Below are 10,726 nucleotides of genomic sequence, written 5' to 3' on the forward strand. Positions count from 1 at the left end.
AACCCCTCAGAGATATCACATTCCATTTCAGAGATATCACATTCCAAACGCAGGGATGTGTTTTCTTCATCCACTCCCTCAGCGATGTCATATTCCCAATGGGAGGGACACATTTCCCACATCCAGCCCCTGAGAGATCACAGAACCACAGAATGCTTGGAAAAGATCTTTAAAGACCATCTAACCCAAGCCCTACTGCTGCATTCCATAGGAAGAGATGTCTTTTCCTCACCCAGACCCTCACAGATGTCGTATTCTGAGCAGAAACCAGGTCTCAGCTCCGGTCATGCAGTGTAATTACTGTACTGTAGCAAACTGGCAAATTAAATTTTGTGTGCATGCTAATTAGAAACAAATATTCTAGAAATTAAATTAGGTCTCAGCATACAGCCTTACATCTTACCTCAGTTAAAAGTCAATTTACTGTGGCTGATTTTTTGGCACTTAAGAGTCACTTGATACAGGTGAGCACAGTTTCTGGCTTTGCTGTTAATATACATCAGAACTGAAGTATCTTTTTTTTTTTTTAAGACAAAATTATTTCTCCTATCATCACATTAAAAGCATCATTTACATACAAATAGCTTGTTCAGGAAAAGAAAAGATTTTTCTCATCATTGCCTCAATATGACAAAGTAAACTCTTGATTTCAGGCAGTGCTAATTTTTTAATATTTCTAAACAGGTATACAAAAGACAGGATGGGGAAAAGCACTGTCATCTAAACATTTAGTAATACAGGATCAGCACTTTACGAAAACCAGCTTTTATTTTTTACATATGAAAACTTAATAAATGGAAAATTTACATGTCTCAGATCCCTTTTCCTGCTTTGATATCAACTTTATTTCCAATCTGACCGCATTCCAGTGAAATACAGTAGGGGCTTCATACAATTGCAGTGACAAGTGTTGGGCAACAAAAACCCATGAGCTGGATTGAAGACATCCTTCTTAACCTCAAACAGAGATATCCAAAACCATTCTTATTGTGTGATTGCTTTCAGTATTCCTCGGAGAACTTTGTAGCTCATTAACTGTTGGCTTTCTTTGGGAGGGAAGCAGGGCCCCCGTTCTGTCACGTAGGCGTAGGGAAACCTCAGCACCCAGAGTCCATCAGAGGGAAGGGTGATTTCCTGCTTCTCGGGGTAAAATATAGGGCAGGGTGGTGGTCCTGGCTGAACCTAAAGGCAAAAGAAAACATCAGTAGGTAAGCAAACAGCATTACTACCTTAAAAAGTAATCAAATGCAAATGGAGTTTTTTCAAATATGTATTGAAATAAAAATGGAAGAAACAGTGAAGAATTCTCCAGCTAGGAATACCAACATTTTTTCACCTCTAAAAATTCAGATTGTAACTAATAATAATTGAGCAATGAGTCACCGCTTTTCTCCATGACATTTAAAATGAGAAAGTCATTCTTAAAGAATCATTGTTAGCTTTTTTTTTTTTTCTTTAAATAAAAGCCATTATTACAACAGGGAATGCCAATAACTCATCCATGGTAAAATATTTTTGTAAACTCACTTTATACAAAGTATAAATTTGAAGTTTGAGAAATCACAAGTGCTTACGTAACAGATACTTTTGGAAACAACTGTGTTGGCTGAAGCTGGTTTGGGTTGGAGTTTCTTGACACCCTTTTGCTGTCACCCTTGTTAATTAATGTCTCCCCAAGCAGCCGTGCCTCTGCTGTTCCCAGATTCCCTGCTGCACTCCCTACCTGAGGCGTTAAGGTGATCTGCAGGGGAGCATCAGGAACCACCACGAAGAGCCTCATGAACTGGGCGTAGTGGGGCTTGAGGCCCCGTCCCTGCGTCGAGGACAGGATGTACAGGGGCATGTCGGAGTTGAGGGCTTTCAGGGCAGATTCCTTCGGCCCCCCTCCCATCACCTTCATCACCTTGTCAGGCCCCGAGCACATGAACCTCCTCCCACGTGCATCTTCGTACTCAAAGCCCACAAAAGCCCGAGCGATGTCGTCCCTGCGCCGGCCTCTTCCCATCACCACGGCGCTCCTTTTCCCAGGAACAGCCTTGTTGGGAGCAGGCCAGGAATTGGTGTCTAAATCTCCTTCATCTTCAGTTCTCGTCCTGATGACAATGTCCCAAGGCATTAAATAGTTTGTTCCCGGGATAAAACCCTGTTGATCTAAGCCCGTGTGGAAGTTGTAAGCCTTAGCAGGCCCCAGCTTGACCAGTGACCAGCTGGAGAATTTGGGCAGAAGGCCTTTGGGGCAGTTGGAATGGAGCATCCCGGGGAGGTACTCGACAGTGGACGCCTGGCGATCCACCAGGCTCGGCCTCTTCTCGCCCTTGGAGTCCCCGCTCTGCCCGTGGCTCTCTGCATTGTCCCCTGCACCCTGGGCATCGGGTGGGTAAGTGCCCAGGCTGCCCGTGGACTGGCCCAGGCTCAGGGCTAAGCTCAGGCCTGTGCTCTCTCCCTGAGTCTGAGGCTCCTTCTCTTTGAGTTTCTCCATCTCGCCCTCCGGAGGGGCAGGCGATGCCTCGTCCCGAGCAGGTGCTGGGTCAGGTGTGCTTGGCTGAAATATGGGGAAGTTGATGTGCTCCAGTTTCCCACAGCACTTCTCTTCCAGCAGCTGCAAAAAAGAAAAGGTGGTTTAGTATGCACCCCGAGATGAGGGAGCTCAGAGCCACAACATTCAGCAGCTATAATTAAGATTTAAGACATTTGCACCACGTGAGAACCAAAGCAGTGATGGGAACACGGCCCACAGACCTGATTATTTAGAATTCACATGGACCAACACATTCTAAGTGTAAGCAGGTGCATTAACTGGTGCTCCTGTGTGTGTGGTAAAGAGTGGAACTGCCCATGCTGGTCAGCCCATTTCTGCTCCCAGAAACGTCTCCCCCAAGCAAAATGTTGGTAAGGTTAAGAGGAAACTTGTGGTCACTTCAGAATACAGGCTCTGCAGATGGAACAAAAGCACTGCTTGAAGCACCAACAGACCCAAGAGTTACCTGGTAAAAGTCATAATTAGCTGCTTTGATATCAAAGGGGTCCTCCCGAGGAGCTTGTTTCCTTCCACAGTTACAGGCACCCGTGGAACGAGCCCGGCTGTTGTGGTACAGAATCGGAGGATTTCTGTCTGCTTCTGGCTTTTCCCCTAAAAGCAAAATCAATCAAACCTTGGGCAAATTGCTCACCCTTCGAAACTTTCTTTATTCCCTTCACCCATTGCTCCCTCCCTGCTGTACACAAATACAAAATGTTTGTCAAGCAACTCCTCCGTTTCCCACTTTTAATAATACAAAGTTCCAGTGGAGGTTATACCACTAAACCGAATCTTATTTGTTTTTACAACCTCTTCCTGAAAGCTCAAAGTTCTTCTGCCTGCAATAACCTGCAGAAGTCAGTTTTGACTCCCTGATCAATCAGGTTATTTAAAAAAAAGGGGGATGCTTATGCTTTTTAGAGAATTTTGTTCTTAGGCTCCTCTCATTAGGAGGACTCCAATGTAATTGTTTTTAGCTAGTAAGACAGAATCAGAGTTACTGCTAAAATCAGAATATAAGAGTAAGAGTTACTACTAACAGTGGACTGGCTCCTAAACTCAACATAAAGGAAACCTGCACATCAGCTCTGCTATGATCCCACTGTAGAGATGATCACAGAATCATCTGGGGTGGAAAAGACCTCTGAGACCATCGTGTCCAACCTTTGCCTGGTCACCACCTTGTGAGCTGGAGCACAGCACCGAGTGCCACACCCAGTCCTTGAACATCTGGCTTTAAAGCTGCAAACTTCCACCTCCCACAACATTTCAGAGCCGGTGCTCTCAGCCTAAGGCATTTTTAACCCAGATACAAAACTAAACCATGAAACCAAAGCACAAGTGAGCACCTTTACCTGCTTTGGGGAGCAGATGGAACTTGTGCACGCAGTGCTGGTCCGTCAAGCTCCGCTCCTCGCAGAGCTGGTGCCCGTTGCTCCAGAACTTGTAGCAGTCCTCGTTGAGCTGCATGGCGTATTTGTGGAAGGCCGGGCCCCGGGCGTGCTGGCTGTACACACGCAGGGCCTGGGCCAGCTGGTTCTTGTGCACTGTCATGGTGTAATTGTGGGGCAGGTTGGACTGGTAGGCGCTGTGGGCCATGGGCAGAGCCTTCTGGCAACGGTTTTCGGAGAACTTGGTGTCTATGTCTAAGTAGCCCTCCAAAACTTTGATGCTGCTCATGATTTTTGAGCTCAGCTCGCCACAGGTCGGGTCATCGTCTTTGCCTTCGATGGTCACTTCATAGAGTCTTAGAGCAGCTGCCACCCACTTCTGGTAGGTTGGGAGCTCAAAGTGAGAGGGCTGTGGATTCCTCCCCACACTGTCTTCAAAGCCCTTCTTGCTGAGCACCAGCTCCACGTGCTGCCACAAGAACTCCTTGAGGGTGCAGTCCACGAGCTGCCCAGAGGAGCTGGAGCTGGAGCTGCTACTCTCTGCATGGAAGGAGAGCTGCTGCCGGCCGTGCCTCATCATCTGATACCTCCTGGGTCCCGACAGGGTGGGAGCCAGCAGCGAGTCAGTCTCTCTCATGGTGCAGTTGCTCCTGAGCTGGTCGAGAAGCATGGCCACGGGATCGTCTCCATCCTGGGGCCCACCAGCCACGATGTACACGAAAGCCTGGTTGGCAGGCACGGTGAACAGGCAGTTGATGCTCTGGTTGGTCAGCACCCGGCTCTTGCGGAAGATGCGGTAGATCTGATCCTCCAGAGCGTGCTGCAGCCTCCTCTTGGGGGAATGCTTCTTGGGAGGAGGCTTTTCCAGGTGACCACAGGGGTCCTGACCCCTGTTTGGCAGCGGATCCACCTTCAGAGCCCCGTTGAGCTGGAAGAGGAAGAGGAGGCGTGGAGGGCATGGCCTGCAGTTGAGCTTCCACTCCTTGCCGACAGGACAGTCCTTGATGGCAGCCTTCAGGGAGGGCAGCACCTTCTGCCGCAGCCCGTCCAGCGCCCTGAACACGCGGTCGTAGGTGATGTCGAAGGAGCAGGTGGGATGCACCAGCAGCAGGATGTGGCACACGGAGAAGAGGTAGAGGAGGCTCAGGCAGTGCAGCTTCTCCTGGTGCTTCCAGAACTCGTGCGCCTCGGCGTGGGGCAGCGGGGCAGGGCCTCCGGAGGGGTGGCCGGGCCCGGCCTCTCTGTTCTCGGCCGCCGCCAGGTCCCCGCAGGCGCGCAGCAGCTGCGGCGTGTCGCAGATGGAGGTGAGCACCAGGTACAGCACGCGGCTCTCCTGGCTGTAGTACGCCTGCAGCTGGTTGTAGTCCTTGGTGGCCGGGTCCCCCTCCTGCCCCGCGGCGCCGTCCGCCAGCTCGGGATCCTCCTCGGGGAAGAGCGGGAACACCTGCCGGTCGCACACGGTGCTCACCAGGGCCTCCTTCTCGGAGCAGAGCTGCAGCGCGGTTTTGCCGAAGATGCCCACCACGCACACCTCGTCCTCGCCGCCCGCCGCGCCGCCCGCCTCGGCCGCCAGCAGCAGCTCCCGCAGGCTCATGGGCCCCACGGCCGTGCCCATGGCCCCGGGCGGCCCGGCCCCGGGCAGCGGCATCGCCCGGCCCCGCTCCCGGCCCCCGCTCCCGGCCGGAAGCGGCGGAGCCCCGGCCCCGGCCCCGCGCATGAGCGGCTCCGCCCCGGAGGGCGCGGACACGGGCACGGGGGGCGGGCACTGGGGGGCGGCAGCGCCCGGGGGTGACAGCACGGTGGGCACCGCAGGGCCGGGAGTGACAGCACGGCGGGACCGCCCGGGGGTGACAACACGGCGAGCACCGCACGGCCCAGGGTGACAGCACAGCGAGCACCGCACGGCCGGGGGTGACAGCACAGAGGGCACCGCGGGTCCCCATCGCCCCCGAGGGTCGGCTCCGCACGGCCGGGAGTGACAGCACGGCAGGCACCGTGGGTCCCCATCGCCCCCAAGGATCGGCACGGCACGGCCCGGGAGTGACAGCACAGCGGGCACCGTGGGCACCATCGCGCCCGAGGAGCTCCCATGGACCGTGCCCGGGACGGGCACAAGCTCTGCCCACCCCTGACTTGGAGGAAGTTTTGAGTTCATCGCCTTTAGGCATTGCTTGGAGCCGTTTAATCGCGATCAGCCAGCAGTGATACACAGTGCAAGGGCCTCTTACGTTTGTAGGCACAGACTCAAAGTGTTGGTTGAAGCTTGCAGCTTTCCACTTTAATAACGTTAGTGCATTAAAGTGTTGTTCTTCTTTGAAACTGTACAAATACCGTCAAGATATTTTTTGTTAAAAAAAGATATGGAAATACTGAATTTCAGCAAATACATATTTGTAGACAAGCAGCACCAGTGCTAGGAATATAATAGTCCCTGATTCAGCAGCACCCAGGTGTCAAAAGACCTGGGCAACTTCCTATTTTTTTTTCCATTATGAATAAAGATGCAACCAAATTGACAGACATTAGAGAGAGATAAAAACCACAATCTGCTTTACAGGGTTTCATAATGCCCTGTTTTCCTGTGCATTACATTTACTTACAAATACACGTGCCTGAGTGTAATAAAAATGGGATTCAAGTGTTTTCCTGACCACAAATGGAAAATTGCTCCATAAATCTACTTTCCTTTTCACTTTTCATCAAAGCTGTTTGCAGCACTCAGCCGTGCAGGAGAGGGACTCTTAGGGTGAGCCATCTGTCAAAAGAAGGGAAGGGTCAGAACTTGGATATCTGAGCTCATTATCACTGAGATAAAACAGTGCAATTCTTAGCTGGCACCTTAAAACAGACACAACAAATCAGTAAAATGACAGATGCTATTCACCCTCACGTTTTGTTCTTCTGCAAAGTGGAACTATGGCTTTGAAAGTTGCATTGAGGCACCCCACCGGCCACCAAAAAAGCAATTCCTCCTCTTGGGATTGTCAAATAACCTGCCCTGGGATGTCCATTCTGCAGAGCCCTTAAATCAGTAGGGAACTCTGTGATTGTAAAGGCACTTTATGAAGAGGGACAGAGGGACTTGCCTGGAATTTGCGCCGTAGTGCCCGTGTCATGATTGGGGTCAGCCCAGAGCCACATTCCGTGTTTTCTTTGCTGTTTAGAGGAGTGCCACCAGGACTTCTGCAAGGGCAATTGTGACTGGTTTGACTGGTTTTCTAGTTTTTCTAGATCAAAAACAACAATTAAAGAGAACAGAAAGGAACAGACCTTTGTATATCAACTTTCTTCAGATGCTTCCGAAGATCAATCTGATTTTTAGGGGAGGTACTAGGAGAAAAAAAGAAATTGGTACAATGAAATGTTTCCCACTCAGTAAAAAAACACGAATCACTGTTTAAAACAGAAGAATCTAATATCTAATCAAGGAAGAAAGTATCTTACATTAAAGATTTTGTAGCATGAGGTGATGGCTTGGATTTGGGTCTCAGACTAACACTCTGTAGATCTGTGACTGTAATTAATGCCCTGCGTGGCTTCACTGGTGATTGTTCCTACAGCAAGGAAAGAAATGTTACCTCAAATAAAACTTCAGAAGGTCTCACTACCCTGAAATCCATTTAATGTTTAATAAATCTGAAAGATTTTTGTGGTTTATGGCTTTTATACTTTTTTTGAATTATTAAGATTCGAATGTGCCTTGGATAAAAATAGATTTAGGAAAAAACAACAACAAAAAAAAACCTAAACAAGGGGTTTTTTTCCTGCAAAAAGGTTCCAGCTGGGCAAAAGGAGTCCAAAAATCTACTGATAACACACAAAGGTGCATGAAAGTTCCATGACCTTAATGTAAAATTAGGAGTGCCAGGTGAGATTGGAGTTTGTCACTTTATTCCTTCCCTTCCAGAGCCCAGGTGCAGAATCAGAATGGTCACTAGAAACTGATCACTGGGTATTTGGATGAGAATCAATTCATTAAAGAATAAAGCAGGAAATACAGCACTTCCAGGGTGGGTTTTCCCTTGATTCACCTCCCAGTTTACCTTGTCCATTCTCAGGTTGCTGTTTGTCTTCTTCAGTTTAACATTCAGGAGGTCTTTGAGGGTGATGTGCATGGGCCCATCCTTCTTCACTGGTGCTGCCTGGAAGCAAAGGGGGAAATCAGGAAGGGGAAGTGACTGAGCACTCACAGAGTGATGTGCTGATGAATCCAGGTCCAAAAGGAACTCAGGCATGAAATAAAAAACACAGGAACCTTCTGATTCCCTACCAGTTTAGAGGCTGTGCCCCGTTGGAGGAGGAGAGGAGCTGCAGGCAGTTTTGGTGGAGGCAGCGGCGGTGGAGGAGGAGGAGGAGGAGGAGGAGGAGGAGGAAGAGGAGGAGGAGGAGGGGGGATGGACACAGGCACGGATGCTGAGGGTGGAGGATCCCTCTGTGTCCCCACAGGAGCACCCAGGACTGGCTTGGGACACCTCTGGCAAAGGGAACTTTCTGAGGACAGAGCTGCCGCGTTGTTCATCTGAAAGCGATAGAAATAAATAAAGAGAACATTAAATCCACCAGAAAAAGGTGGGATTTTAAAGGACCAAGGTGCTGGCTAAGGCTGAGCTTTGTAAAGGTACAAACAGGTCCCTCCTGCTGTGAGGCAGCAGAAGCTCTGCAGCTCTGAGTGAACAGAATGCCCCTGAGGGGCTGCTCAGACCTCAGAGCATCTGCACTGAGCACAATTCCTCATCCTCACACAAACAAATGTTACCCTGCCCCAGCTGGACTGAGACTGACCTGGAGGGCTCCTTGTAGCTTGGAAAATTCGCTTTCCAACTTCTCCAGTTTCTCCCTGAATGTATTTAGTTCCCTTAAGTAGACTTGTGATGGAAATATGGTGTCTTTAACCGCCTGGAAGCTCTAAGCATAAAAAGAAAAAGATTATGTGTATTTGTGTGTTGATTTTCTTCAGATGTTTCTGAAAATCAGTCTGATTTTTAGGAGGGGTAGGAACAGAACAGAAAAAAATTGGTACAATGAAATATTTCCCACTTAGTAAACAGCATTGATCCCTGCTTAAAACAGAAAAATCCAATATCAAAGAAAGGATCTACCTGTGCAACCCTGCTCTGGCACCACCAATACACAAATGATGCTGCTGTTGTCAAGGGTCTGACCACACTTTTTACACTGGGCAAGGCTAAAGGCCAGTGGGAGCACTTTGGGATTGGTGATGAGTTCAGAGGGACATGAGCTGGTGACCTGCAATAGAACAAGGCCAGAATTTTATTTATCAACTCAGCTTTTAATAAAGTAACTGTGACCAATCATGTGGAAATTACAAGCAGGTAACAACAGAGCAAATGTGATCACAGAAAGGCCAAGATACATTTCAATAAAGGGTGGGGAAAAATTCTATTGAAAATACTTTTTTATTCAAATTGCTTTTCCTGGTTATTAATCATAGAAACATTAAGGTTGGAAAATATCTCCAAGGTCACACCAAAAGATACCATGGAGTGCCATGGTATCAAATCTTTGCCTCTTTTCCACGAGCCATTGGGAGCAAACAGCAAACCCAGGGATGGGGTGAGAAGGCAAAATTCAAGCAGAGCCTCTTACCGTGGAGAGGGACAAACTGAGCCCTGGGGAGTTGCAGCATTTCTCTTCTTTTCCACTCGAAATTTCGCTCGGGCTCTTCGTTTTCGTTTGCATTTCTTATACCTTGCCATTACTGGAGAAAAAGACACATTGCAAACGGATGGAGAGAGAGAAATCAAATTATACATTGGGACAGAGCTGCCACCAAAGAGAATAGCACAGGCAGCACCTCGGAAATACAGACAGAGGTTACTCACAGCTGCCTTGGTGGAATGATCATGGACCAGCGATAGAAAATACCTCCTTAATTTCATATGATCCATGGGGATGTGTTTGCACACAGAAAACACCGTTTTATATGGGCTTATTCCTCCCCTCTTCTATTTGTATCATAGCATTAATAAATAGCTATTATAAATACAATAAAATATGAATTAGTTAAATAAGTACACGTGTAAAACACTATAAATAATACTATAAATAAGCGTAAATAAACAAGAAAGTAATTAGGAATACTATCAACTAAATAAAAACGTTGCAACTATTAATATGTAAGCACAATAAAAATAAACGGATGTTCAATTTTTCGTTACGCTGGCGTGCCAAGCACTCAATTTGGGGAAAACGACGCTTGGGGAGAACGGTGACAAAAGACACGGAGAAGCCACGGAAGGATGCCGGGGGCCGCCCGGGCCGGTCCCTGACCGGTGATCGGTGACACCCCAGCCCCGCTCACCCGGGACCCCGCACCGAGAGCGGGGATTTCTCTCTCTCTCACTCACACATACATCGGCACACACCTGTGGGGGTGTCCCGGGGCCGCCCCGTCCCCCGGGCCGCGCTCCACGCCCGCCGCCGCCGCCGCCGATTCAAACCGCTCCCCGCGCCGCGCCAGCCAATGGCAGCGCCGCTCTCTGCCGGCCCCCCCACGCGCCGCATGTAAGCCGCGCGCTGATTGGCCCCCGCGCCGAGGCGCGCCCGCGCTCCACGGGAGAGGGGCCGGCGCTGCCCCGCCCCGGCCCGGCCGCGCTGAGGCGAGCGGCGCCGCCATTGGACGAGCGAGCTCGGTGCCGCCAATCGGCTGCGGGCAGCGCTCGGCTGGGGAAGGCCAGTGGGGTGAACCGAGCGAGCAGCGGCCCCGCCGGCGCTACCGGCGCGACCGGGAGAGAACCGGGGAGGAGGAGCGGCGGCGCCGCCCCCTCAGGGCCGCAGCGGACCGGCCAGCGCCGCT

The 10,726-nt window shown here is 50.0% G+C and overlaps 2 protein-coding genes across 4 annotated transcripts; both read right to left on the bottom strand.

The window, feature by feature from the left end:
- Window positions 1-647: 647 nt before the first annotated feature.
- SMG8 (SMG8 nonsense mediated mRNA decay factor) lies at window positions 648-5,621 on the bottom strand. Its single transcript, XM_054646848.2, has 4 exons — window positions 3,874-5,621; window positions 2,985-3,130; window positions 1,724-2,599; window positions 648-1,182 (listed from the first exon to the last, which is right to left on the bottom strand). The coding sequence occupies exons 1-4, from the start codon at window positions 5,555-5,557 to the stop codon at window positions 985-987; spliced, it is 2,904 nt and encodes a 967-aa protein (XP_054502823.2). The 5' UTR covers window positions 5,558-5,621; the 3' UTR covers window positions 648-984.
- A 552-nt stretch (window positions 5,622-6,173) lies between these two features.
- On the bottom strand, window positions 6,174-10,699 carry PRR11 (proline rich 11). 3 transcript variants are annotated; one of them, XM_054647113.2, is made up of 9 exons: window positions 9,517-9,628; window positions 9,009-9,156; window positions 8,692-8,814; window positions 8,180-8,428; window positions 7,953-8,051; window positions 7,354-7,463; window positions 7,180-7,239; window positions 6,996-7,092; window positions 6,174-6,664 (listed from the first exon to the last, which is right to left on the bottom strand). In XM_054647113.2, the coding sequence occupies exons 1-9, from the start codon at window positions 9,624-9,626 to the stop codon at window positions 6,599-6,601; spliced, it is 1,062 nt and encodes a 353-aa protein (XP_054503088.2). In that variant the 5' UTR covers window positions 9,627-9,628; the 3' UTR covers window positions 6,174-6,598. The 3 variants fall into 3 exon arrangements, with proteins under 3 accessions (XP_054503088.2, XP_077044713.1, XP_077044712.1); XM_077188598.1 differs by lacking the exon at window positions 6,174-6,664 and adding an exon at window positions 10,296-10,699 and having other exon boundaries at window positions 6,838-7,092; XM_077188597.1 differs by lacking the exon at window positions 6,174-6,664 and having other exon boundaries at window positions 6,838-7,092; window positions 9,517-10,066.
- Window positions 10,700-10,726: the final 27 nt, after the last annotated feature.

The sequence above is a fragment of the Agelaius phoeniceus genome, chromosome 20, assembly GCF_051311805.1.
Source record: "Agelaius phoeniceus isolate bAgePho1 chromosome 20, bAgePho1.hap1, whole genome shotgun sequence".
NCBI lineage: Eukaryota > Metazoa > Chordata > Aves > Passeriformes > Icteridae > Agelaius > Agelaius phoeniceus.

Excerpts from the sequence above, each read along its gene's own strand:
- SMG8 (XM_054646848.2), bottom strand. The coding sequence starts at position 5,557 with ATGCCGCTGCCCGGGGCCGGGCCGCCCGGGGCCATGGGCACGGCCGTG. Across the intron at positions 2,600-2,984 it reads CTAATTATGACTTTTACCAG|CTGCTGGAAGAGAAGTGCTG; the intron begins GTAACTCTTGGG and ends TCTTTTTTGCAG. Across the intron at positions 1,183-1,723 it reads AGATCACCTTAACGCCTCAG|GTTCAGCCAGGACCACCACC; the intron begins GTAGGGAGTGCA and ends TTTTGCCTTTAG.
- PRR11 (XM_077188597.1), bottom strand. The coding sequence starts at position 9,818 with ATGGATCATATGAAATTAAGGAGGTATTTTCTATCGCTGGTCCATGAT. Across the intron at positions 9,157-9,516 it reads TCAGTTTGTCCCTCTCCACG|GTCACCAGCTCATGTCCCTC; the intron begins GTAAGAGGCTCT and ends GTTCTATTGCAG. Across the intron at positions 8,815-9,008 it reads GCCAGAGCAGGGTTGCACAG|AGCTTCCAGGCGGTTAAAGA; the intron begins GTAGATCCTTTC and ends TTTTATGCTTAG.